A 27,648-nucleotide genomic window follows, 5' to 3' on the forward strand; every position below is an offset into this window, starting at 1 on the left:
GAATACAGGGATTGTGTCTTGGGGAAAATGGGATGGTCTTGAATAAGTCTTCGTGTTTGGAAAGGGTGTTAAGAAGGAAAAAGGCATCTGTGCAAATTACTTTGGTCACCTCCTTCAAGAAGACCTCGTTGATGGTTCATCTAGTGGTTAAGAATCTGCCTATGACACAGGTTCCATCCCTGGTCCAGGAATGTTCTATTTGCTGCAGGGCAATGAAGCCCGTGTACCACACCCTCTGAGCCTGTGCTCTAGAGCCTGCAGGCCGCAGCATCTGAAGCCCCCGCAGCCTAGAGGCAGTGCTGCGCAGCCAGAGAGGCCCCTGCACCGAGAAGCCGCACCCCGCAACCAGAGAGCGGCCCCCCTTGCCGCAGCCAGAGAAGGCTCATGTGCGGCTGCGGAGACCTGGCACGGCCCAGAGTAAATACATAAATGATAAGAGGAAGGAAGATAATAGGAAATCTTAAGGAGAGGTTTCAGACCACTGAAAAATCCTTAGAGGTTCCAAGGAGACAAAAAATTATTAGGAAGTGAATGCTTAACCATTGCTTGTTGTACTCAACATATTTTAAAATTAATTTTTATTGGAGTAGAGTTGCTTTGCAATTTTACTTTAGTTTCTGCTGTACAGCAAAGTGGCTCAGTTATATGTATACATATATCCCCTGTTTTTTAGATTTCTTTTCCTACTTAAGTCACCATAGAGCATTGGATAGAGTTCCCTGAGCTATACAATACGTTCTCATTAGTTATCTCTTTTATACATCAGTAGTGTACATGTGTCAATCCTCAACATATTTATTTTAGACAAGGTGGGTGATGGTATTGTGTACATTACTTATATCCCCGCCCCCCGCCCCCCCACCTACTTTGGATCTTCTTCTATTACCTGTTAAGAAACTGGTGTTTAAAATTTCCATCTGTTTCTAGCTTTGGTTCCTTCACTTCTTGCTTGGTTTGTTTTGAGGGTCTGTTGTTAGGCATGTGGATATGTATGACATGCCTTCCTGCTGAATTATCACTATGAGAAGTTCATCTTCTATCTCTAGAAGTCTAGAGACTTCAGTATTCTTCAGCATTCTAATGTTTAAAGTATGCATGCTATGGGTTCTAACCAGTTACTTTTTAAAAATTGCAGCTTTACTTAAGAAAATGACAGTTTTATTGAGATACAGTTCACACACCATCAATTCACCCATTTAATATGTATAATTCGGTGGTTTTTAGTGTATTCACAGGGTTGTGCAACTGTGGCCACAGAAACTTTCAGAACATTTTCATCATCTCAAAAGAATCCCACGTTAGCAATCATTCCCCGTTTCATTCAGACACCCCACCCCCATTAGCCCAGGGCAACCACTAATTTATTTTCTGTCTCTATACATTTGCCTCTTCTAGACATTTCATATACATGAAATCATGCCATATGTGGTTTTTATGACTGGCTTCTTTCACTTGGTATAATGTTCTCAAGGGTCCTAAGTGTTATAGCGTGTTTCAGTATTTTATCCAACCATTGTTTCTGTTTTCTTTAAAAAAATTAATAGACTTTACTCTTTAGAGCACTTCTGGTTCGCAGCAAAATTGAATAGACAGTGCAGAGAGCTCCTATATATTGGGTTAGCCAACAAGTTCGTTCATGATCTTCTGTAATATCTTATGGAAAAACCCAAACAAACTTTTTAGCCAACCCAATACTTCTCCCACCCCATAGCTTCCACCATCAACATCCCTCACCACTGTGGTTACAGTTGACAACTCTACATTGATACCATGATCACCCAGAGTCCAGAGTTTATACTAGGGCTCACTCCCTGTTTTACACCTTATGGGTTTTGGAAATGTATAATAACATGTTTGCACCTTTACAGTATCATGCAGAGAAGTTTCATTTCCTTAAATCCCCTGTGCTCTGTCTGTTCATCCATGCCCTGTCCCCACCCCCAGCAACCACTGATCTTTTTTTACTGTCTCAACAGTGTTGCTTTTTCCAGAATATCATATATTTGGAATTATATACTATGTGGCCTTTTAGATCGTCTTATTTCACTTAGTAATGTGCATTTAAATTTCTTCCAAGTCTTTTCACGTTTGCTAGCTCATTTTTAAAAAGTGGTGGATAATACTCCGTTATATGGATGTACTCCAATTTATCTTTTTTTTTGGCCATGCGGTGTGGCATACTGGATCTTGGTTCCCCAGCCAGGGATTGAACCCATGTCCCTTGCATCAGGATCGTGGAATCTGAACCACTGTACTGCCAGAGAAGTCCCTCTATTCACTTATTGGAGGATATTTTGGTAACTAACAAGTTTTGGCAATTATGAATTGAGCTGCTCTAAACAGTTGTGTGCAGGTGTTTTTGTGGACTTCACTTTTCATAATTTATTTGGAATTAATATTCTGCCACTTCACATGTAATACAGAAATCCTGCGAATGTGTACCACCATCTCACCCACCTTGATAGTCTAGATGTTATATGTATTACATCTACATATCTTACAAATTTCACAAGACAGTGTTTTTTTTTTAACTTTAGTTGTATTTTTTCCAAGTTTACATTTTTTCTTTCATTTTAATCAGATATTTGTTTCTTTGGATTCTGTTTATTCCTTTCCAAAGATATAAGTTTCCACCTGGCATAACTCCTCTTCAGCTAAAGCATTTCTTTTAGTACAGGGCTATTGGCATTTCTCTCAGTTTGTGTTTTTAATTGAAAATGCGTTTGGGGGCCTCCCTGGTGGTCCAGAGTCTGAAGCTCTGTGCTCCCAATGCAGGGGCCCTGGGTTCCATCCCTGGTCAGGGAACTGCATCTCGCATGTCACAGCTAAGAGTTCGCGTGCCGCAAAGAAGACAAGATCCCTTGAAGGATATTTTTGGTGTACAGAATTATAGTTGGACAGAGTCGTCTTTCTGTTGTTGTTTTTAAGCATGTTAAAGATGAAGTTGCACAGTCCTCTGGAGCCCATTATTTCTGAGAAGTCAGCAATCGTTTTGAATTATTGTGTCCTTATATGTGATGTGTTGTTTTTCTCTGGATGTTTTCAAGATTTTTTCCTTATGTTGCTTTTCATCAGTTTGGCTCTGATGTGCCTGGGTGTAGTTTTATTAACTTTACGCTAAATGGGGTTTACTGAGTTTCTTGAATCTGTACATTTTTGTTTTTCACCAAATTTGGGATAATCTTTGCCGTTTGTTCTTCAGTCCGTTTTTCTGCCTAATTCCCTCTCTTTTCCTCCTAGGATGTATGCTAGACTTATGAAAATTATCTTTTTAATCCCTGTGGCTAATCTTTAAATAATTTCCTTTTCTCTGTTCTTAAGATTGGATGATTTCTATTCATCTGTCTTCAAGTTCTCTGACTTTTTCCCTCTGTCATATCCATTCTGCTATTAAGCCCTTTATTTGAATTTTAAAAATTCAGATATTACGGGTTTTTTTAGTTCTCACATTTCCATTTGGCTGTTTTATTGTTTCTGTTTCTCTGCTGAGGTTTCTAGATGTGCATTCATTAGGAGAATCTTTTCTTTCACATCCTCGAGTATAATTAAGCTGGCAAAGGCTTTAAGGCCACTAATTCCAACAGCTCACTCATTTTGAGGTTAATCTCTGGTTTTGATTTCTCTCACTCTTTCCTGGTTCTTCATTTTTGTAAGTAATTTTGGACTATGTCCTGGACATTGTGAAGGTGTATCATGGAGAAGGAAGTTTCTGTTACGTTCCTCTGAAGAGTGTTCATTTGTGTGTGTTTTAGTAGGCAGTGCTATTGGCCTCATACTGAAAACTCTGCCTCTGGGCAGCAGCTCACATCTCATTTCAGTTCTTGTATTCTTTTTGTTAAAAAGTGTTTATTTATTTGGCTGTGTTGGTCTTAGTTGTGGCATGCAGGATCTTTCACGGTGGCACGCACGCTGAGTTGCACATGGCATGTGGGATCCGGTTCCCCGACCAGGGATCGAACCCAAGTCCCCTGCGTCAGAAGGAGGACTCTTAACTCCTGGACCACCAAGGAAGTCCGCCAGTTCTTTTATTCTTGGCTTAGCTGCTTGGAGGCTGCTCCACACACGCATAGTTGGGTCGTCTGGTGAGTTAGGGAGCATTTGCAGAATTTGGGGCTTTCTGTCTTTCTTTCTCTTTTTTTTTCAGGATTCCTCACTCATTTTCAGTTGCTGTGGTTGCCCCAAACTTGGCAAGCTATCAAAACTGTTTTTTCTATCAAAGTTTTAGCTGCTTCACCTGCTGTGTGAGTGAACTGGAACAAATTGGCCTTCTTGGGAACCAAACAACATTTATATTCATCTCAACCTGTGGTTTTGACTTAGGATGTTGTCAGCAAGCTGAACTATTAATATTTACAAGCCTGTAATAGCTTATGAAAGAATTAATTATAGAAATAAAAGCTGTAGTAACTAACGTTAACTTAGTGGGTATGTTTAGAGTAGAATAGGTACCAATGAAAAGAACATTAGGTTCCGGCATAAAACATCCAGCCCTTCTCCACGCAGGCACACACAATCTGGGGTGCACAGCCTGTGTTTTTTCTTTGAAAGATTGAGGTCTTATCCTGGCTTTCCTCATGACCCATGTTTTCGTGTGAACCCAGCTAGATTTACTTCAGGCCAGTTTGCACCGCCACTGAATCAGAGGGAAGTATCTTTGCCATGGGATGATACTTTTTTTCAAAGTTGTCTCTAAATGAACTTCCCTGGTGGTACAGCGGATGAGAATCTGCCTGCCATTGCAGGGGACACGAGTTTGATTCCTGGTCTGGGAGGATCCCACATGCTGAGGGGCAACTGAGCCCATGAGCTGTAACTGCTGAAACCTGTGCACCTGGAGCCTGGGCTCTGCAACAGGAGCAGCCCCGCCCTGCAGTGAAGAGTAGCCCCTGGTTGCCATAAAGAGAAAGCCTGCGCGCTGCATCGGAAACCCAGCCCAGCTATTGATCAGTTACACATAAAGTGTCTCTCATCGTAAAGGCAGTGAGAAAATACCTTCCCTGCTGTTGCCCACGGGCCACCGGTTAGGGACACAGATGCTCAGAGAAGTCAGGACCCCCGTGGCCCGTCAGTGCACGGCTCCCTTTAAAATGCCATTCCTCCAGCCTGTGCCTTAGATCCCGCACTTCTTTTCCCAAAGTACTTCTGAGGCCAGTTTCTAGTGTAGGGACTTCCCAGGTGGTCTAGTGGGTAAGACTCTGAGCTTCCAATGCAGGGGGCCCAGGTTCGATCCCTGGTCAGGGAACTAGATCCCACATGCCGCAACTAAAGACCCTGAGTGCCGCAATGAAGACTGAAGATCCCACGTGCCTCAACTAAGACCCAGCACAGCCAAATGCATAATTAAAAAATAATAATAATTTAAAAAAGAGAGATTCTAACATAAATCAAGGATGGGAGATAGCATCCGACAGCAGGAAGGCACGGCAGGTCCCCGAGGCCGCATCCTCCCATGCAGAGTGGGGAGATGAGTCAGTGTGGGGCTGCCCTGTTTCAGGGGGCTCTTGTCAGAGGTGAAGTTGCTCATTTGCTGGGTCCCCAGGCTAACAGTGCACCAGGGGGCCCTTCCCGAACCTGCCGTCGAAGCTGTGAGGGTCATCAACCAGTTCTCCGGTTGAATTCCTCTGTGTCTCCTTCCTTTCCCCAGGACCTGCTTGTCCCCTGTTTATCTCTCCTGGGCGTAGATCTTTCCAGGGAGGCCTCTTCCAGTTTTCTGAGGGGGCATCTCCAGGCCTGGCTAAGTAGGCTCCAACCCAAAGGCCGTGGCTGGGCGTGGAGGCCTCTTGATTCCCACAGAAGATCGTGGGCAGATGGTGTCTCTCTTGAGTTGTGCCAACGCAGCTGGAATAAAATCTCTGGAATCCACTTCAGGGTTTGGTTAGTAGGGTGAAGGAGCAGTTGGCCTTACAAACCCAGAGGATCACACACTACATTTTACATATTCCATATTCTTCTGGTAGGTTTTTTACTTAAGTGGGAGAGGGAGAAAAGAAAAGGCTTAAGGGCAGTAGGTTTGTGCATTCACTTCTGTGTCTGTTGGGCAGTCCCTTTCCTTTATTTCTTTTAGACTTTTCTTTTGAGTAAATGTGATATGATCCACAGTGTTTGGAAAAGAGAGACCAGTGCCCTCTGTTACATTATGTTGGATTGTTTATTAATATATGTTCTTTTTCACTGTTGTATCAGCTTTGATTCCATTTCTGATCCACGTCATTTTCATCTTTGGCTACGTGTTTGTGGATGGCCATGTGTACAGTGAGCTGGGCTAGAGTCTTATAAATACTGTCATTTGTGTCCTAAGACTGACCTGGCTTTCAGCATTTTCCATGTAGGCACATTTTTAAAAACGTTTCAGTGCGTTGAGGACACTGTGAAGTTGGGTGGAAAGAATGACACAAATGTGGTTGAACAGGCGCCTCTGGAGCTCTGAAGTGTCAGGGCGTTTCCCTGTTGGTGTTTAAGACAGGTCTGTTTGGCCACCGTGCACTGGGCTCCAGTGCCTCTGGTTATGTGATTGGTTTGCTGCTAATGGTGCATGATGCACTTCTGCCAACGTTTGCGTGGATGTCCAAGAACAATTCATGTTGCCTTCCCTCCGGTCCAGAAAAAGAGAGGGAGAGAGAAAGGGAGACTGAGCAGATGTTGACCCAGACTCTGTGCAAAGGCCAGAGGGAGACAGGAGACAGTGTCTGTGGTGAGACCGGCTCCAGGGTTCTGGGTGTAAGAAGCGTGGCCCCTGAGGCCTGTGTCCCTGAGACCTCATTCCCTGGACTCCTGCTCAGTGATGAATGGAGCCCAAAGATGTTATGATGGACCTGAGAGAACCAGGATGTCAGAGGATGAAGGTGCCTTGGGCCATGAGGTTTGACCTCCTTGTTTGATGTCTCAGGAAGCCCAGGCTCCAAGAGCTGAAGCACTTGAACTGAGGCCTCGCAGCTGCTTCATGACCAGGCGTACTATCTGGGTCATCCCAGGAGTGGCAGCAGAACTCCTGAGGACCTTGTGCTTCGGACTAGAAAGGTCCTCTGTCTGATAAACTGTGGATGTCTCCGTCATTGTACCTGCGGTCTTTCTTTGGTCCCACAGCTGAGCTACAGGGCTTGTTGGCCTCCAGGTGTAGCCCAGCAGGTGGCCCTGGTCCGGTATGACCGTGTCCTTGTAAGAAAAGGAGATTAGGATCCAGACACATACACAGAGGGACACCCACACGAGGACACAGCAGGAAGGCCAGACATCCCAGAAGAAACCAGCTCTGCCAGCACCTTGATCCTGGACTTCTAGCCTCCAGGACTGTGAGAAAATCCATTTCTGTTGTTTTAAGCCACCCAGTGTATAGTACCTTGTTGTTGTTGTTGTTGGCATTTGCTGCTGCTGCTGCTGCTGCATCGCTTCAGTCATGTCCGACTCTGTGCGACCCCATAGACCGCAGCCCACCAGGCTTCCCCATCCCTGGGATTCTCCAGGCAAGAACAGTGGAGTGGGTTGCCATTTCCTTCTCCAGTGCATGAAAGTGAAAAGTGAAAGAAGTCGCTCAGTCATGTCCGACTCTTCACGACCCCATCTTCTGACTTTATTCTTTTGTTCATAGAAATTTTGACTTTTAAGCAAACTCCCCCCACTTCCCACTCTTTTAAGGATGATAAAGAAGCTGTATTTCTTTCTAGGTGTTTCATAGATTACTTTTTTTTTTTTTTTGGTTAAAATTTCTGATTCTTCTGGAATTTGCTGAAAAGAATGAGATGGGTATTCTTTTTTTTGTTTTTAATATGGCTGATCAATTTTTTGGATAGCGTTTCCTTTCTTCCTTTTTTTTGGTCAGCGCCGAGTTTTCGTTGCTCCTGGTGGGCTTTCTCTGGTTGTGAGTGGGGCCTGTGCCCTCTAGTTTCAGTGCTCAGGCTTCCCGCTGTGGTGCCTTTTCTTGTTGCGGATTATGGGCTCTAGAGCACGTGGGCTCAGTAGTTGTGATGCAGGGGCTTAGTTGCCCCATGACATGTGGAATCTTCCTGGATGAGGAACCGAACCCATGTCCCCTGCATTGTCAGGCGGATTCTTAACCACTGAACTACCAAGGAAGTCTCGCTAGCTTAACTTCTAACACTGCAGATTAATTTGTTCTTCTTTTGAACTTAATGCAAGTAGAATCTTGCAATTTCTGCTTGTACCTCATTCCTTTCCGTGGCTTTATAGTTTCCCAGAATATGCCTCAAATTACTTATTTTTACTTTGGTTTGTCTGTTTTTGGCCACATGGCTTGCAGGACCCTAGTTCCTCAACCAGGGATTGAACCCACGGCCCCCGCAGTGGAAGCGCAGAGTCCTAACCACTGGACCACCAGGGACGTCTCCAATTATGTTTTCACTATTGATGGATATCTGGATTGCTTCTAGTTTAGGGTACAATGAATAATGTTGCTTAAGAAAGTGTGTCTTTTGGTGCACAAATCTATGGTTTCTCTCTGAGTTGGAACCTTGGTGTTGAATTGCCATGTTGTAGGGTGATATGTGTTTAGCTTTGGAAGATAAAACTGAGCAGGTTTTTAGAGCTGTTGTGCCAGTTATACCCCTACTAACAAGTTGTGAGCATCCCAGTTGCTCCATGTCTCTATCAAAACTTGATACTGATCAGTCTTTACATTTTAGCCAGTGATGTGGTATACTAGCAAAGCTTTCCCACTGTCCCCCAGAGTCCTGTTTTGAAGCATTTTCCAATGACTGTGGTGTAAATAGTCCTCCCAGAGCAGATTTTAACCTACTAACTTGATGCCATTGAGACAGAGGAGGGAGCTGTGAATGGTCAGCATGAGCAGCTCCAGCTGCCTGGCTTGACCTCATTGGTACATCTTGAAAACCAGCAAAGTCTAAGACAGGAGAAGAAGACAGCGGGGAGTCCATGGGGCTGCTCCTGAGTCCATGGGGCTGCTCCTTGGTCACTGAGCTGTATACAGTGTATACAGTTACAAGCATCGGCAGGGAATTCTCTGACAGAGGGTCTCACCTTGAGGCTAAGGAAGCACCGCACACTTGGAGTGGCAGGAGAGGTTCCCTTCCCAGCCTGCCTTCGCGCTTGTCCACTCCATCCACGTTCTTCAGCCGACTGAGGAAATCTACCTCTGTGCTTAAGTGTACGATATCAGGTCCTCATGTGTGAAATGGGGTGACTGAATGGCACCCTTTGGGACCACCCTTTTCTGACTCTGATATTCTGTAACATTATTCTCAGATTGAGGGTCACAGGCAAAGTAGGTTATCCTTGGGAAATCTGGATTGAATAACAAGGTTACAGAAACCATTCATAAAACAGCCAATAAGAGTCCATGTGAGGAGGACAGCAAGGGTGGACTGTGACTGCCAGACCTGCTCGGGGTTGAAAATTCAGGTTTATACTCACTGAGATCATGAGCTGTTACGTGCTACATTGGTTTAATGTCCATCTGCTATAACAAATGCAGCTAGATGACAGATTTCTTTAAAAATTCATTGTATTGAACTGCCACGTGACCCAGCAATCCCACTGCTGGGGATACACACTGAGGAAACCAGAACTGAAAGAGACACACGTGCCCCAGTGTTCAACGCAGCACTGTTTACAATAGCTCGGGCATGGAAGCAACCTACATGTCCATCAGCAGGTGAATGGACAAGGAAGTTGTGGTTCATATACACAATGGAATATTACTTAGCTATACAAAGGAGCACATTAGAGTCAGTTCTAATGAGGTAGATGAAACTGGAGCCCATTATACAGAGTGAAGTAAGTCAGAGAAACAGCAATACAGTATACTAATGCACATATGGAATTTAGAAAGACAGTAATGACGATCCTATATGCAAAGCAGCAAAAGAGACACAGATTAAATAACAGACTCTTGAACTGTGTGGGAAAAGGTGAGGGTGGGATGACTTGAGAGAATAGCATTGAAACGTGCATTCCCACATGTAAAACAGATGACCAGATCAAGTTGCTGCATGAAGCAGGACAGTGGACACTCAGAGCCAGTGCTCTGGGACAACCTACAGGGACGGGGTGGGGAGGGAGGTGGGATTGGGGTTCAGGATGGGAGGACACATATGCACCCATGGCTGATTCATGTCTATGTAGGGCAAAACCCACCACAATATTGTAAATCCTCCCATTAAATAATTTTTTTTTAAACCTTGAAAAAGGTCATCATGTTGAGGGAGATTGGGCAGCAATGATTAAACTGTGTAAAAGTTATTTTGGGGGTCTTTAGAATCGGAAGTCCATTGCACTCGCTGTGGTTCCTTCAGAAGGAAAATTCATCACTGCTTAATCCATGCAACTGCTGTTTAATATTTGGGTAGAAGTGCAGAGAGTTATATTTAGAAATTCTGGTAGAGGGAATTCCCTGACTGTCTAGCAGTTAGGACTCTGTGCTTCCATTGCAGTGGGATCAGGTTCTAGCCCTGGTCAGGGACCTAAGATCTCACAAGCCGTGAAGTGCAGACAAAAATAAATTAAATTAAATGGACCACACTGCCTTAAATAAAAAAGAAATTCTACTGTAAAAAAGACTCCAGTATGTGTGTGTCTTTGTATGCTTTCTAAGTTTTTGTTGAAATCTGGACATTCTGATTCTCCCACACCTCAGACATGAATGATTTTTTATTAGTTGAGGACTACAGTTGTCTTTGTGACTTTTCTAAGCTGTTTTTGCAAAGTGTGTTCTTTGTTGGGGGTGGTGACTGACGTTTCCATTCTGCGATGTCTGCAGCCAGTCAGTGACCTGACAAAGGCCTGCCCCGCAAAGTCTTCCTGTTCGTCTTAGCCATCTCCTGGATGCTCTGAGGGCTTCCCTTGTGACTCAGTGATAAAGAACCCGCCTGCCAACGCAGGAGACACAGGCTCCCTGGGTCAGGAAGATCCCCTGGAGAGGGAAATGGCAACCCACTCTAGTATTCTTGCCAGTAAAATCCCATGGGCAGAAGAGCCTGGAGACTACAGTCCATGGGGTCACAAAGAGTCAGGCATGACTGAGTGACTGAACAGCAATAACGGAGATGCTCTGCGGGAAGCTCCTGCAGCCCAAGGAGGCTGACCCCAAGGCCAGAATCTGCTCCAGGTCCTCAGTCACCAATGAAACACACAGTCCCAGGTCTTGGGTGACATGGTCCAGATTGCCCGCTCTGGCTCCAGCCTAAGGACTTTGGGCCGCTGTCCTCACAGCTCCGGTCCCCACGGCGTCGAGGGTAGTGACTGGCTCCTGCTCACCGCCCTCTTACAAAGATCAGCAGGCTGTTTTCACCACCTTGCTGTGTCTGATCTGGTTCTAGAGTTTCAAATAGTTCCTTCCAGTCCCTCTTTATGGCTCAATTTTGCTCTGGTGGAGTTCCCTCCCCTGCCACTTTGCATGACGTCACCATTCCCCAGTGTTTCTCATTTAAAAATTTTTTTGGCCTTACAATGTGGCATGTACCCCCTGCATTAGGAGGCTTAACTCCTGGACCACCAGGGAAGTCCCCCCCACAACTGTTTTCACTTATACGCTGATGGTCTGTACCCTATCAGCTGTGACACTAGGGATTCAAAATTGTAGTATTCCAGTTCTGTCATTCTTCCACACTGTTACTGGCTACTTTTGGTAAAGAAGAGAAACTATTGCTTTCTTTATGGTAGAATTTTCTTGTTGAATTTAAGGTAGAACCTGATATTGATACTGAGAGTAAGGTTTTCTGTATTTGCATACGTATAGTGATACACATAGAGAAGCTCATTTTTATATGTAGAACCTTATGCGGATAATCTCATGTATATAACCAGCTAAATATGTAGATGTTTTATAACCACTGGGTCTGTGGCTATAATCCCAGCATGAATATAAATACATGTGATTATAAAAATCTTTAGGGAGACTTCCCTGGTGGTCCAGTGGCTAAGACTCTCTGCTCCCAATTCCAGGCTGCCTGAGTTCAATCCCTGGTCAGGGAACCAGATCCCAAATGCTGCAACTAAAAATTCCCACATGCCACAACTAGTACCTGGTACAGCCAAATAAATTAAAAAAAAAAAAAAAAACTTTAGGAAGTGCAAAGTTTTTGCCCAGTCTAAATGCCTACTTTGTAGGAAGAACAAAGACTATATTAATAGCCAATTAAATGATGCATCAGCTTATTTTTATATTGTTGGGATTGGAAAATCCCTTTGATAAAAGTGATGGCCTCTCAAGCTTTATCGCTGAGATAGGGCTGACCTTGGCAAAGTGAGTAAAAAATAAGATTAAAAAAGCCATGAAAACAGCTAATGCAGAGATTAATCCTTAAAGCTCAGAACTGCTGAAGTGTGAAGTTTGATTACCTATCCCAAGGCTATTTGACATGGTGCCCAGACCTACTCTTCTGGAACTCAAGGCTGGGCTTCAATATTTAATCAGAGTTGTAACATACTCTCCAGATACAGAACATGCCATCTAGAATGCGACCTTGGTGCTGCTTGTTCTGGGTCAGCACGCTTTTACAGGGTTGTTTGGAGGACCTTGTTTGGAGTTGTTCTGGGTTGCAATGCTCTGGTTCCACACAGCACACCCAGCTGCTTGTGAGAGGCCATAGTCCTTCTCCCTGTCTTGATACCCAGCAAGTTTCCAGGGCCATGGATTAAATTTCTTCATTGCTGTGCTCCAGTTAAATGCAAACCTGCACCTTCCCTCATGGCCTCCAGAGGGCTGCGTGGTCCAGCAGAGTGCTGGTCAACCACTGTTTCTTAACTGGTATTCAGTTTGTTTGAGGGCAGGTTTTTCTCCCCAGGATGAAAACAAGGTTTTTGCCTCACCTGGTAGCAGAGTTTATGCTTCAATTTTAAATAAAGTTTTATAGCACTCATATTACTGAGAATCTACAGATTCCAACTTCAAAAGAATCAAACCGGGATAAGCCAAGGGCTCCTCTTTATCTGGAACGTTGAACGTGGCTGGGCTTTCTGGTGGTTTCCATGCACGGACCTTTATGTATTTGTAGAATCCAGAAAGGATTAAATAATTTAGCTTGGGTGAAGAGAGAAACTGAAGAGGGCCTTGGACGTTCTATTATTTATAAGGACCACTTGGCTGTGAGGCCTGCACTTCGTGGGTGAGTAGGCCTGGGTGCCAAGGGTGGGCAGTGCAGGACACTGGACCCCGCCTGAGGGTCCCCTCTGTCTCCCTTCCAGGGTCCTGCGTAGGGATTCTAGGGGACAGCGTTCTTTGCCCCCATACACAGGCTGGGGAGTCTGAACAGAGTCGGATAATATACTCCTTGCTCCCTGCTGGGAGGGACAGGGTAAAGCCCTTCTTCTCACCTTCTTGTTTTGTGCTTGGGTTGATCCCTTTTCCCCATCGGGAGGGATGAGGGGAAACATTTCTGGAAATAGGATTTGAGCAGCTGGGAACCTGGGGACCCGCGTGCAGGATGGTGATTCTGCTGTCATTCGTGGTGTGATGAGTGCAGTAGAAAAGATGTCATAGTTCCAAGGTGTTTAGAATGTCCAGTGACTTGTCCAGCCCTTTTCTAGGACTCTGGAGTCCTGGGGAGGCCAGGGGCATCAGCGTGGTTGTGGTACAGACCTGAGCCCCAGCATATATCCCGGGTGGAGGCACCCTTTCAGTTTTTCAAACCTTCCTGGCCCATCTCAGCGCTGAGGTTTGCCATGTTGAATCTTGGCTGAAAATAGACTCCCATCCTGGGGCGGAAGGAGGGCTCCTGTGATCAGAAGCAGTGACTCCTTTCTGCCAATATTTTCCCCAGCGTTTTAAAAGCAGTACTGTGCTGTGCTTAAGTCACTTCAGTTGTGTCTGACTCTTTGTGACCCCTTGGACTGTATGTAGGCTCCTCTGTCCATGAGGATTCTCCAGGCAAGAATGCTGGAGTGGGCAGCCAGTTCCTTCTTCAGGGGATCTTCCCAACCCAGGGATCCAGCACACATCTCATAATTATATCTCCTGCGTTGGCAGGCAGGTTCCTTACCACTAGCGTCGCCTGGGAAGCCTAAAGCCAGCATAAGGAGCCGGGGCAGTGGCAACCCACAAAGCGAGGAAGTGGGGAGGCAATTGCCAGGGACCCAGCTGACCCTCCTGGCCCACGGCAAGGACAGTCAGTTGCCCACACTTGATCCCTCGAGGGGTGCAGCACGGCGTGGAGGGATGAGGGGGTGTCCCCCTTCACGGGTCCCCTCCCTGGCGGCCGGGGAGCAGGGCCGGGACGCCAGCCAGTCTGGCCCTTACCTTGGATGGAGGTTAGGAAGTGTCCTAGCAAAGGGCGCCTGAAAGGTCTTTTGTGCCTGACCTGTAGAATGCTGGTCTGAATCACACTGATGGCATATGCCTGGATGGCCGAAGACAAAGCACCTGCTCTGTTGGGTCAGGGTCTCAGTTTCCTAGGGATGAGAGAAAGGAGAGGAAAAGAAGTATTTCTGAATGGCCAGGACTCAACTGTGATGTGCAAAGCTGGCATGACTGGGGTGACAGTGGGCCAAGGGTGGGGGTCCTCTTGCCCCTGAAATAGCCCTTGAGTGGAATTGGGAGGGAGCTACGATCCAGTGAGCCCCCTCAGGATGGAGCTGGCTCGTCACTGCTCTTGAGAGGGCCTTCAGTGCCCTCTGACCTCCAGCCCCACACCTGAGTTCTGCCCGACCGGAATCTTAGGGCAGGAGTGCCAGGTGCCCAGCAGGTCCTGTGTGTAAGTGCATAGAGAAAAACATAGAGTGAACATTTGCCAAAATAGTAATAATGATATTTTTTTAGGTGATGAAATTTTGGATGACTTTGGTCCTCTTTATACTTACCTGTTTTTTTTCTGATTATTCTATATTAGGTACTTTTTTTTTTTTTTTTAACAGAACAAAGAACTTCTGATTTTTCAAGCTAGTAGAGGACGGATTCCCTGCAAACACGTCTCTAGCCTCACTGACCTCCTCCAGCTTCGCGCACCCTGAGCAGACCCTGGTGCCCACACCCCAGCACCTACCCTGCCTGGGCCACACTGCCCGGTGCCCCAGGACAGTGGAGGGAGGCGAGGGCCAGTCCGACGGCGCGGCGTCTTCCTGTCCTGCACGCGGCCTGCGATGGGATGGACAAGGAGGAAGAGAACCACTACGTTTCGCAACTCAGGGACGTCTACAGCAGCTGTGACACCACGGGGACAGGCTTCCTGGACCGGGAGGAGCTGACCCAGCTCTGCCTGAAGCTCCATCTGGAAAAACAGCTGCCTGTCCTTCTGCACACACTTTTCGGAAACAACCAGTTCGCCAGGGTGGGTACTGGACTTCACTCTCGCAGAGAAAAGCATGGAGAGCCTGTGGTGACAGCTGTGGGCATCCGAGAAACACCAGTTGACTAGAGATATTCATCAAAGGAAAGTTAGGAGGAAATGGGATGCTATTTTTCCTTTTATGGAATTCTTGTATTGTAGAAAGAGGTTTCTTAAGATTGCCCTTTTTTAAGCATAGTAACTTCCAGAGATTTTTGTTCCGTTTTTCCAGAAAGATATTTAACGGCTGATTTGTCTGGGGAGTGGAAGGTTGTTATGGATGGTTCACAAAACACAGTGATCTGTGTGCAGCTCACGTGCTGGGTCATTCAGAGGCAGCTTTGAAGCACCTCGAAGGCAGATTGTCTCATAAAGTTGCCCAGCGTGAAATTCGTCCAGCAGCTGGACAAAACATCGCGTGTTGCTATTGCAGGAACGAAGGCTCCCTGCCTTCAGAGGTGCCCTCTGAATGTGCCTGTCCCAGATAGGAAGAAAGTGTGCACGGAGTTCTTTTCTCTAGTCCTGACGGGAACACTGAGAAGCGTCTTAGTGTTCCTGTTTCTTAAATGTGTCCAGATGTAACCTATTCATTTTATGCTTGTAATTAATGAACTTTTTTCTTTTGGCTGCCCTCGGTCGTTGTTGCCGGTAGGCTTTCTCCAGTTGCAGCGAGTGGGGGCTGTTCTTCGTTCCTCATTGCAGTGGCTTCTCCTGTTGCAGAGCCCTGGCTCGAGAGTTCAGGCTCAGTAGTTGTGGTGCTTGGGCTTAGTTGCTCCACAGCATGAGTGATCTACCCAGACCAGGGATCGAACCCCACGTCCATTCCGTTGGCAGGCGGATTCTTAACCATTAGACCATCAGGGAGGTACACGTTCATTTTAAAAACAGTGCCTGGGAATTCCCAGGTGGTCCAGTAATTAGGAATCTGGGCTTTCACTGCCAGGGGCCCGTGTTCAATCCCTGGTTTGGAAATTAAGATCCCACAGACTGAAAAAAAAAAAAAAAAAAGCAGTGCCTGTAATAGTGTTGGTCATCTTACCTTTGAAGGAAGAGTATTTTCCCCCCACAGAACTCAACAAAACTGGTCTCATTTTGAATGAGAAAAAAAAATCTAGCCTGGAAAGATGCCTGAGTTGGTTCTTGGGCAGAAACAAACGAAGAACAACCTAAAACGCCTCCCTGCTGGCCCCGGGGGAGTGTCTAGGCGAATCTGACTCCTGTTACTTCCCTAGAGCCCGTGTGGCCGGTGCTGTCAGCAGAGCTGCTCCTGCAGCGAGGACTCTGCCTCCCACACCCACCTCACCCTGCTCGGTCACTTTCCCCTCCACTGCTGTTTCTTTATGGACTTAAGCCTCAGGTGTGGGAACTCCCTCGTGGTCCTGCGGTTAAGACTCCGTGCTTCCACAGCAGGGGGAGCTTGTTCCATCCCTGGCTGGTGAACTGAGACGCCACACGTCATTCATGGTGTGGCTGGAAAAAAACAAATCGGGTGTGATTTTGATCGCTCATGTCTAGCCCCTCTTGATGTCACCAGGAATTGTATTCGAGGGCTAGGTGAGCAAAAGGCACATTTGTGAAAATCAACACTGGTTAAAACAGCGTAAACAGATTATCTGGTTTCCTTGGTGTTTTTTATCCTGGCCCTTCCTCCTTTTGTGAGCTGTGATGGGAGAGGACACAGAAACACAGTCAAATGGTATCAGATAAAACAGCAGCACACACAGCCATCAGGTTCCCTCCTGGTTTTTTTTTTGTTGTTGTTGGTAATGCTACACAGCTTGTAGGATCTTAGTTCCCCAACGAGGGGTTGAACCTGGGCTCTTGGCTGTGAGAGTGCAGAGTCCTAACCACTGAACCACCAGAGAATTCCCAAATCCCCTCCTGTTTGATGGCTCAGAAGAGAGCTGATAAGTATTATCAAAGACGCAAAAGAAATCTGAGATTGGATCAGACAAAATGGCCATTTCATTCCACTCCCATGCAGTCAACAAGGTTTTGTTTTTTTGAATACTTATTTATTTATCTAGCTGCACCAGTCTTCCCTGCGACATGTGGGCTCTTTAGTTGGGGCATTTGAACTCTTAGCTGCAGCATGTGAGATCTGGTTCCCTGACCAGCAGTGGAGCTGGGTCCCCTACATTGGGAGCTTGGAGTCTCAGCCACTGGACTACCAGGGAAGTCCCTCAACAAGTATTTTTGAGCACTTATGTGCTAGGCAACGTCTTGAAGTAGGAGTGTAAAATGAAAGCAATATAGTATCTCTGTGAGATGAAAGCTATGCAAGAATACTCTTGCTAGTATTGATCCACATGGCAAAAGTCTGGATACAGCCTTTTCAATATGAGATTCATTAAGGTCCATATAGTCAAAGCAGTGGTTTTTCCAGCAGTCATGTATGGATGTGAGAGTTGAATCATAAAGAAGGCTGAGTGGCAAAGAATTGATGCTTTTGAATTGTGGTGCTGGAGATTTTTGAATCAAAAGGAGATCAAACCAGTCAATCCTAAAGGAAATCAACCTGGAATATTCATTGGAAGGACTGATGCTGAAGCTGAAGCTCCACTACTCTGGCCACTGATGGGAAGAGCCAGCTCATTGGAAAAGACTCTGATGCCGGGAAAGATTAAGGGTAGGGAGGAGAAGGGGACAACAGAGAATAAGATGGTTGGATGGCATCACCAAAATGACATGAACTTGGGCAAACTCTGGGAGATGGTGAGGGACAAGGGAAGCCTGGTGTGTTGCAGTCCATGGGGTCGCAAAAAGTTGGACATGACTTGTGACTGAAAACAATAAATTAATAGATCCACCTAATGAAATTGATGCATCATCCTAAAAAAGAGAGAAGAGGCTTCAGACATTGTCATAGTAGCAGTTTAGCAAATTCACGCCCACCTTCCAGTGAGGGCTACTAGAATGGTAAGTCCATACACCACAAGGAAGAGTAGTCCCCACTCGCTGAATGAAGAAAGCCTGTATGCAGCGAAGACCCAGCCCAGCCAAAAATGAATCAATAGAACTTTTTTTAAAAAAAAGAAGAAAGGTGAAAGAATGTCTCCTTGAGAAGGTGAATTCTGCTCAGTTTTGAAAGGATATAGAGACCAATACATCCAATAGATATTTGTTGAATATTTACAATGTGTCAGCCATGAGACCACATGGTAGTTGGGGAGCCAGAAAATAAACACACATATAAGTAGTCCACCTTCAAGTCTGATACGTGTGTAACCCAGGCAGAGACGTTCCACAGCCAACAGCTGCGTTTAGTGCTCAGAGGCAGCAATAGAATTGTGCTCATTCAAGTTCTGTGCCAGGGGTGGGAAGCATGCTTGGACCTATAGCCCCAGGCCTGCTTTTCTAGCACATACCGGTGACATTTTGACCTACAAGTATCTCTTGCGTTGATTTCTTTCTGTGTGACTTCAGGTGAAGCAAAGGTAGAGAAAAGAGTTGGGAAGTGTGCAGCTCAGCGAACATCCATTCCAAGCATATCTGGGCCCCCAGCATCCTGCATCCCTCCTCAGGTGCCCCTGTGGTCCCTCTGGCCCCAACAGTTACCACTGTCTTGATGAGAACAGCATCGATTTGTTCGCCTGTTTCTGACCTTCACACAGGTGGATGGATATATACAGCGCATGCCCAGTGCATACTCTGGTCCTTTCACTCAGTGTTGTGTCTGCAGTCTGTATTCAGATAGTGTAGGTCAGGGTCAATATGTCGTCTCTGTCAGTGTTTTTTATTTCCCCTGTTGTCGTCTTTCATTGTCTGACTGAATCACAGTTTATTTACCCATTTTCTTTAGGCACATGTGGATCATTTCCAATATTCTCTAATAAATTATGTTTTTTGCTGAAAAAAGAATCAAAGTGAAATGAAAACATTTCAGACAATCACACTAAAAGAGCTTAGCACCAGCATACTTAAGAAAACACGTAAGTCTCAAAGATCTATTTCAAATAGATGGAAAACTATCGCAGGCAGATGGTCGGAAATGAAGGAAGAAATGAAAAACAAATTGGAAAATATTTGAATAATTCTAAATGAACATTGACTATATAAAACAAAAATATCTTGTAAGGAGTTAAAATAAACAATAACAAAGGCACAAAAATATCAGACAGGCTTTGTGTTGTCCCTGAAGAGGGTAAAACTGGTTAATATGAAACTTTTAAGCTCCATAAGAAAGCTAGTCTCTAGGGTAAAAAGCATTACTGAACTGAAGAGGGTCAGCATTGTATAGTGACAAAAGATTCAATTTACTGAGAGGATATGAATGTATATTCTGTGACCCAGCAATCCCATTCTTAGGTGTGTATACTCCAGAGAAACTCTTAGGACATATGTGTGACTGTTCAGAGCTTTTTTTTCCCCCCCAGTGTAGGGGCGGGGGATTTAATCTGGAAAGGAACCTTGGTGGAGGACTAGCCTAGGTGCTGGCATGTTCTCTTTCTTGGTGGGTAGTGAAGACATGCATATTTCTTTATGTGTTAATGTTTGTGGTCATGAGACACCTCTTTTCTGTACCTTTTTTCTAACTATGTTATCTAATTTCCTTTTATGGAGTTGTTAATAGTGTTTTTTGGTGAAGGGCTTATGATTCACTCTTTTTTTTTAAATTGAAATTTATTAATTTTAATTGGAGGCTAATTACTTTAAAATTTGTATTGGTTTTGCCAGACATCAGCATAAATCCGCCACAGGTATACACATGTTCCCCATCCTGAACCCCCTCCCTCCTCCCTCCCCGTACCATCCCTCTGGGTCATCCCAATGCACCTGTATCCTGCATCGAACCTGGACTGGCGATTCGTTTCTTATATGATGTTATACATGTTTGAATGCCATTCTCCCAAATCATCCCACCCTCTCCCTCTCCCACAGAGTCCAAAAGACTGTTCTATACATCTGTGTCTCTTTTGCTGTCTCGCATACAGGGTTATCATGACCATCTTTCTAAATTCCATATATATGCATTAGTATACTATATAAGTGTTTTTCTTTCTGGCTTACTTCACTCTGTGTAATAGGCTCCAGTTTCATCCACCTCATCAGAACTGATTCAAATGTATTCTTTTTAATGGCTGAGTAATACTTCATTGTGTATATGTACCACAGCTTTCTTATCCATTCATCTGCTGATGGACATCTAGGTTGCTTCCATGTCCTGGCTATTATAAACAGTGCTGTGATGAACATTGGGGTACACGTGTCTCTTTCAATACTGGTTTCCTCGGTGTGTATGCCCAGCAGTGGGATTGCTGGGTCATAAGGCAGTTCTATTTCCAGTTTTTTAAGGAATCTCCACCCTGTTCTCCATAGTGGCTGTACTAGTTTGCATTCCCACCAACAGTGTCAGAGGGTTCCCTTTTCTCCACACCCTCTCCAGCATTTATTGCTTGTAGACTTTTTGACGGGAGTCATTCTTACTGGTGTGAAATGGTATCTCATCATGGTTTTGATTTGCATTTCTCTGATAATGAGTGATGTTGAGCATCTTTTCATGTGTTTGTTAGCCATCTCTATGTCTTCTTTGGAGAAATGCCTGTTTAGCTCTTTGGCCCATTTTTTGATTGGGTTGTTTATTTTTCTGGAATTGAGCCGCAGGAGTTGCTTGTATATTTTTGAGATTAGTTGTTTGTCAGTTGCTTCATTTGCTATTATTTTCTCCCATTCTGAAGACTGTCTTTTCACCTTGCTTATAGTTTCCTTTGTTGTGCAGAAGCTTTTAATTTTAATTAGGTCCCATTTGTTTATTTTTGCTTTTATTTCCAATATTCTGGGAGGTGGGTCATAGAGGATCCTGCTGTGATTTATGTTGGAGTGTTTTGCCTCTGTTCTCCTTTAGGAGTTTTATAGTTTCTGGTCTTATGTTTAGATCTTTAATCCATTTTGAGTTTATTTTTGTATATGGTGTTAGAAAGTGTTCTAGTGGGAGACTTTTATACCCCATTCACACCCATGGATAGATCAACTAAACAGAAAATTAACAAAGAAACACAAACTTTAAATGATACAATAGACCAGTTAGACCTAATTGATATCTATAGGACATTTCACCCCAAAACAATCAATTTAACCTTTTTCTGAAGTGCACACGGAACCTTCTCCAGGATAGATCACATCCTGGGCCTTAAATCTAGCCTTGGTAAATTCAAAAAAGTCAAAATCATTCCAGTCATCTTTTCTGACCACAATGCAGTAAGATTAGATCTTAATTACAGGAGAAGAACTATTAAAAATTGCAACATATGGAGGCTAAACAACACGCTGCTGAATAACCAACAAATCACAGAAGAAATCAAAAAAGAAATCAAAATATGCATAGAAATGAATGAAAAGGAAAACACAACAACCCAAAACCTGTGGGACACTGTAAAAGCAGTGCTAAAGGGAAAGTTCATAGCAATACAGGCATACCTCAAGAAACAAGAAAAAAGTCAAATAAATAACCTAACTCTACACCTAAAGCAACTAGAAAAGGAAGAAATGAAGAACCCCAGGGTTAGTAGAAGGAAAGAAATCTTAAAAATTAGGGCAGAAATAAATGCAAAAGAAACAAAAGAGACCATAGCAAAAATCAACAAAGCCAAAAGCTGGTTCTTTGAAAGGATAAATAAAATTGACAAACCATTAGCCAGACTCATCAAGAAACAAAGGGAGAAAAATCAAATCAATAAAATTAGAAATGAAAATGGAGAGATCACAACAGACAACACAGAAATACAAAGGATCATAAGAGACTACTTTCAGCAATTATATGCCAGTAAAATGCACAACGTGGAAGAAATGCACAAATTCTTAGAAAAATACAACTTTCCAAAACTGAACCAGGAAGAGATGGAAAATCTTAAAAGATCCATCACAAGCATGGAAATTGAAACTGTAATCAGAAATCTTCTAGCAAACAGAAGCCCAGGTCCAGACGGCTTCACGGCTGAATTCTACCAAAAATTTCGAGAAGAGCTAACACCTATCCTACTCAAACTCTTCCAGAAAATTGCAGAGGAAGGTAAACTTCCAAACTCATTCTATGAGGCCACCATCACCCTAATACCAAAACCTGACAAAGATGCCACAAAAAAAGAAAACTACAGGCCAATATCACTGATGAACATAGATGCAAAAATCCTTAACAAAATTCTAGCAATCAGAGTCCAACAACACATTAAAAAGATCATACACCATGACCAAGTGGGCTTTATCCCAGGGATGCAAGGATTCTTCAATATCCACAAATCAATCAGTATAATTCACCAGATTAACAAATTAAAAAATAAAAGCCATATGATTATCTCAATAGCTACAGAGAAAGCCTTTGACAAAATTCAACATCCATTTATGATAAACTCTCCAGAAAGCAGGAATAGAAGGAACATACCTCAACATAATAAAAGCTATATACGATTCACTCTTAATTGCCTTACTATGTCTTCAGTTTTTTTAAACCTTAAGTAAATATTTGCAAGGAGATCCAACCAATCCATTCTAAAGGAGATCGGTCCTGGGTATTCTTTGGAAGGAATCATGCTAAAGCTGAAACTCCAGTACTTTGGCCACCTCATGTGAAGAGTTGACTCATTGGAAAAGACTGTGACGCTTGGAGGGATTGGGGGCAGGAGGAGAAGGGGACGACAGAGGATGAGATGGCTGAATGGCGTCACCAACTCGATGGACATGAGTTTGAGTGAACTCCGGGAGTTGGTGATGAACAGGGAGGCCTGGCGTGCTGCGATTCTTGGGGTCGCAAAGAGTTGGACACGGCCGAGCGACTGAACTGAACTGAACTATTTGAAAAAACAAATGTCCTCAGTGCTGAAGGCAATATAAGATCTTCCATCTGAGAAAACCTCAAAGCCCAGTGTGTTACATATGTGGCCTGTAGAAAAGCAGTGTTGACCGCTTTTCTCAAATTCACAGGTTAACTTCGAGGAATTTAAGGACGGTTTTGTGGCTGTGTTGTCATCACAGGCTGGTCTTGCCTCCTCAGATGAAGACAGTGGGTCTTTGGAGTCAGGTAAGAGGCCTTTCTGGTCTTCCTTACGTCTCTTTCTGTGATTCTGTGACTTCTGGAGTGTGATGTTGTACCTGAACAAGGCAGCAGGTCTGTTCCCCAGCTGCATGGACTGGGACCGGCACCTGGGTTTTTTCTTCTTTGGCTTCCTTTTTTGTTCAGTGGTTCTATAAGGGAAAAGTCCTGTGTTTTCCTCTGCACTGCATGAAATTCTCTGCATACCCTGGCACTTCTGGTCACTAGATCTCTGTAGTTTCTCCTGCAACAGGCCATTTTGCAACACCAGCTGGGTGTCCTGCAGTTCAACTCCATTCTGACACTGTCTCCCTGGACACAGCTGCAGATCCCACAGGCTAAGACCGCACTGCCTCAGACAACAATCTCAAGCCCAGCCTGTCACCTTGTGCTTCTGACCCACTGGCTAAAGATTGGGGGTGCCCATGGCCTCCTTCAGTTGAGTTCAGTTCAGTTCAGTCTTTCAGTCATGTCCGACTCTTTGCGACCCCATGAATTGCAGCACACCAGGCCTCCCTGTCAATCACCAACTCCCGGAGTTCACTCAGACTCATGTCCATTGAGTCAGTGACACCATCCAGACATCTCATCCTCTTTCGTCCCCTTCTCCTCCTGCCTCCAATCCCTCCAAGCATCACAGTCTTTTCCAATGAGTCAACTCTTTGCATAAGGTGGCCAAGGTACTGGAGTTTCAGCTTTAGCATCATTCCTTCCAAAGAAATCCCAGGGCTGATCTTCAGAATGGACTGATCCAGAGTCTTCTCCAACACCACAGTTCAAAAGCATCAATTCTTTGGCGCTCAGTTTTCTTCACAGTCCAACTCTCACATCCATATATGACCTCAGGAAAAACCATAGCCTTTACTAGACGGACCTTTGTTGGCAAAGTAATGTCTCTGCTTTTCAATATGCTATCTAGGTTGGTCATAACTTTTCTTCCAAGGAGTAAGTGTCTTTTAATTTCATGGTTGCAGTCACCATCTGCAGTGATTTTGGAGCCCCAAAAAATAAAGTCCCCATCTATTTCCCATGAAGTGATGGGACCAGATGCCATGATCTTTGTTTTCTGAATGTTGAACTTTAAGCCAACTTTTTCACTCTTCACTTTCACTTTCATCAAGAGGCTTTTTAGTTCCTCTTTACTTTCTCCCATAAGGGTGGTGTCATCTGCATATCTGAGGTTATTGATATTTCTCCCAGCAATCTTGCTTCCAGCTTGTGCTTCTTCCAGTCCAGTGTTTCTCATGATGTACTCTGCATATAAGTTAAATAAGCAGGGTGACAATATACAGCCTTGACATAAAGCCTTTTCCTATTTGGAACCAGTTTGTTGTTCCATGTCCAGTTCTAACTGTTGCCTCCTGACTGGCATACAGGTTTCTCAAGAGGTAGGTCAGGTGGTCTGGTATTCCCATCTCTCTCAGAATTCTCCACAGTTTATTGTAATCCACAGAGTCAAAGGCCTTGGCATAGTCAAGAAAGCAGAAATAGATGTTTTTCTGGAACTCTGTTGCTTTTTCCATGATCCAGCAGATGTTGGCAATTTGATCTCTGGTTCCTCTGCCTTTTGTAAAACCAGCTTGAACATCAGGGAGTTCACAGTTCACGTATTGCTGAAGCCTGGCTTGGAGAATTTTGAGCATTACTTTACTAGCGTGTAGGATGAGTGCAATTGTGTGGTAGTTTGAGCATTCTTTGGCATTGCCTTTCTTTGGGATTGGAATGAAAACTGACCTTTTCCAGTCCTGTGACCACTGCTGAGTTTTTCAGATTTGCTGGCATATTGAGTGTAGCACTTTCACAGCATCATCTTTCAGGATTTGAAATAGCTCAACTGGAATTCTATCACTTCCACTAGCTTTGTTCGTAGTGATGCTTTCGAAGGCCCACTTGACCTCACATTCCAGGATGTCTGGCTCTAGATGCGTGATCACACCTTTGTGATATTCTTGTTCTTGAAGATCTTTTTTGTCCAGTTCTTCTGTGTATTCTTGCCACCTCTTCTTTATATCTTCTGCTTCTGTTAGGTCCATACCACTTCTGTCCTTTATCAATCCCATCTTTGCATGAAATGTTCCCTTGGTATCTCTAATTTTCTTGAAGAGATCTCTGGTCTTTCCCATTCTGTTCTTTTCCTCTATTTCTTTGCATTGATTGCTGAAGAAGGTTTTCTTATCTCTTCTTGCTATTCTCTGGAACTCTGCATTCAGATGCTTATATCTGTCCTTTTCTCCTTTGCTTTTTGCTTCTCTTCTTTTCACAGCTATTTGTAAGGCCTCCCCAGACAGCCATTTTGCTTTTTTGCATTTCTTTTCCAGGGGATGGTCTTGATCCCTGTCTCCTGTACAATGTCACGAACCTCATTCCATAGTTCATCAGGCACTCTATCTATCAGATCTAGGCCCTTAAATCTATTTCTCACTTCCACTGTATAATCATAAGGGATTTGATTTAGGTCATACTTGAATGATCTAGCGGTTTTCCCTACTTTCTTCAATTTGAGTCTGAATTTGGTAATAAGGGGTTCATGATCTGAGCCACAGTCAGTTCCTGGTCTTGTTTTTGGTGACTGTATAGAGCTTCTCCATCTTTGGCTGCAAAGAATATAATCAATATGATTTTGGTGTTGACCATCTGGTGATGTCCATGTTTAGAGTCTTCTCTTGTGTTTTTGGAAGAGGGTGTTTGCTAGGACCAGTGCATTGTCTTGGCAAAATTTGCCCTGCTTCATTCCGTATTCCAAGGCTAAATTTGCCTGTTACTCCAGGTGTTTCTTGACTTCCTACTTTTACATTCCAGTCCCCTATAATGAAAAGGATATCTTTTTTGGGTGTTAGTTCTAAAAGGTCTTGTAGGTCCTCATAGAACCGTTCAACTTCAGTTTCTTCAGCGTTACTGGTTCGAGCATAGACTTGGATTACCGTGATATTGAGTGGTTTGCCTTGGAAACGAACAGAGATCATTCTGTCGTTTTTGATATTGCATCCAAGTATTGCATTTCAGACTCTTTTGTTGACCATGATGGCTACTCCATTTCTTCTGAGGGATTCCTGCCCGCAGTAGTAGATACAATGGTCATCTGAGGTAAATTCACCCATTCCAGTCCATTTTATTTCGCTGATTCCTAGAATGTCGACGCTTGCTCTTGCCATCTCTTGTTTGACCACTTCCAATTTGCCTTGATTCATGGACCTGACATTCCAGGTTCCTATGCAGCATTGCTCTTTACAGCATCAGACCTTGCTCCTATCGCCAGTCACATCCACAACTGGGTATTGTTTTTGCTTTGGCTCCATCCCTTCATTCTTTCTGGAGTTATTTTTCCACTGACCTCCAGTAGCATATTGGGCACCTACTGACCTGGGGAGTTCCTCTTACAGCATCCTATCATTTTGCCTTTTTATACTGTTCATGGGGTTCTCAAGGCAAGAATACGGAAGTGGTTTGCCATTCCCTTCTCCAGTGAACCACATTCTGGCCTCCTTAGTTAGTTCAGTTAGTTAGTTCAGTCGCTTAATCGTGTCCGACTCTTTGCGACCCCATGAATCGCAGCACGCCAGGCCTCCCTGTCCATCACCATCTCCTGGAGTTCACTCAGACTCACGTACATCGAGTCCGTGATGCCATCCAGCCATCTCATCCTCCCTCTGTCGTCCCCTTCTCCTCCTGCCCCCAATCCCTCCCAGCATCAGAGTCTTTTCCAATGAGTCTGCTCTTCTCATGAGGTGGCCAAAGTACTGGAGTTTCATCTTTAGCATCATTCCTTCCAAAGAAATCCCAGGGTTGATCTCCTTCAGAATGGACTGGTTGGATCTCCTTGCAGTCCAAGGGACTCTCAAGAGTCTTCAACACCATAGTTTAAAAGCATCAATTCTTCAGCGCTCTACCTTCTTCACAGTCCAACTCTCACAGCCATACATGACCACTGGAAAAACCATAGCCTTGACTAGATGGACCTTAGTCGGCAAAGTAATGTCTCTGCTTTTGAATATAGTATCTAGGTTGGTCATAACTTTTCTTCCAAGGAGTAAGCATCTTTTAATTTCATTGCTGCAGTCACCATCTGCAGTGATTTTTGAGCCCCCAAAATAAAGTCTGACACTGTTTCCACTGTGTCCCCATCTATTTCCCATGAAGTGATGGAACCGGATGCCATGATCTTCGTTTTCTGAGTGTTGAGCTTTAAGCCAACTTTTTCATGCTCCACTTTCACTTTCATCAAGAGGCTTTTTAGCTCCTCTTGACTTTTTGCCATAAGGGTGGTGTCATCTGCATATCTGAGGTTCTTGATATTTCTCTCGGCAATCTTGATTCCAGCTTGTGTTTCTTCCAGTCCAGCGTTTCTCATGATGTACTCTGCATAGAAGTTAAATAAGCAGGGTGACAATATAC

The 27,648-nt window shown here is 44.3% G+C and overlaps 1 protein-coding gene across 4 annotated transcripts in view; it reads left to right on the forward strand.

Moving 5' to 3' along the window:
- Positions 1 to 27,648, forward strand: part of NINL (ninein like) — a 97,583-nt gene that overhangs the window by 22,234 nt on the left and 47,701 nt on the right. For 2 of the 4 annotated variants that reach the window (XM_042230427.2, XM_027976494.3), the window contains exons 2-3: positions 14,821 to 15,233; positions 23,148 to 23,244. In XM_042230427.2, coding sequence (XP_042086361.1) covers positions 15,051 to 15,233; positions 23,148 to 23,244 — 280 coding nt within the window. In that variant the 5' untranslated portion in view covers positions 14,821 to 15,050. Of the gene's footprint in view, positions 1 to 14,820; positions 15,234 to 23,147; positions 23,245 to 27,648 lie in introns of those variants that run through there. The other 2 variants (XM_060397172.1, XM_042230428.2) reach the window with 2 other exon arrangements.

The sequence above is a fragment of the Ovis aries genome, chromosome 13 (genome assembly GCF_016772045.2).
Source record: "Ovis aries strain OAR_USU_Benz2616 breed Rambouillet chromosome 13, ARS-UI_Ramb_v3.0, whole genome shotgun sequence".
NCBI lineage: Eukaryota > Metazoa > Chordata > Mammalia > Artiodactyla > Bovidae > Ovis > Ovis aries.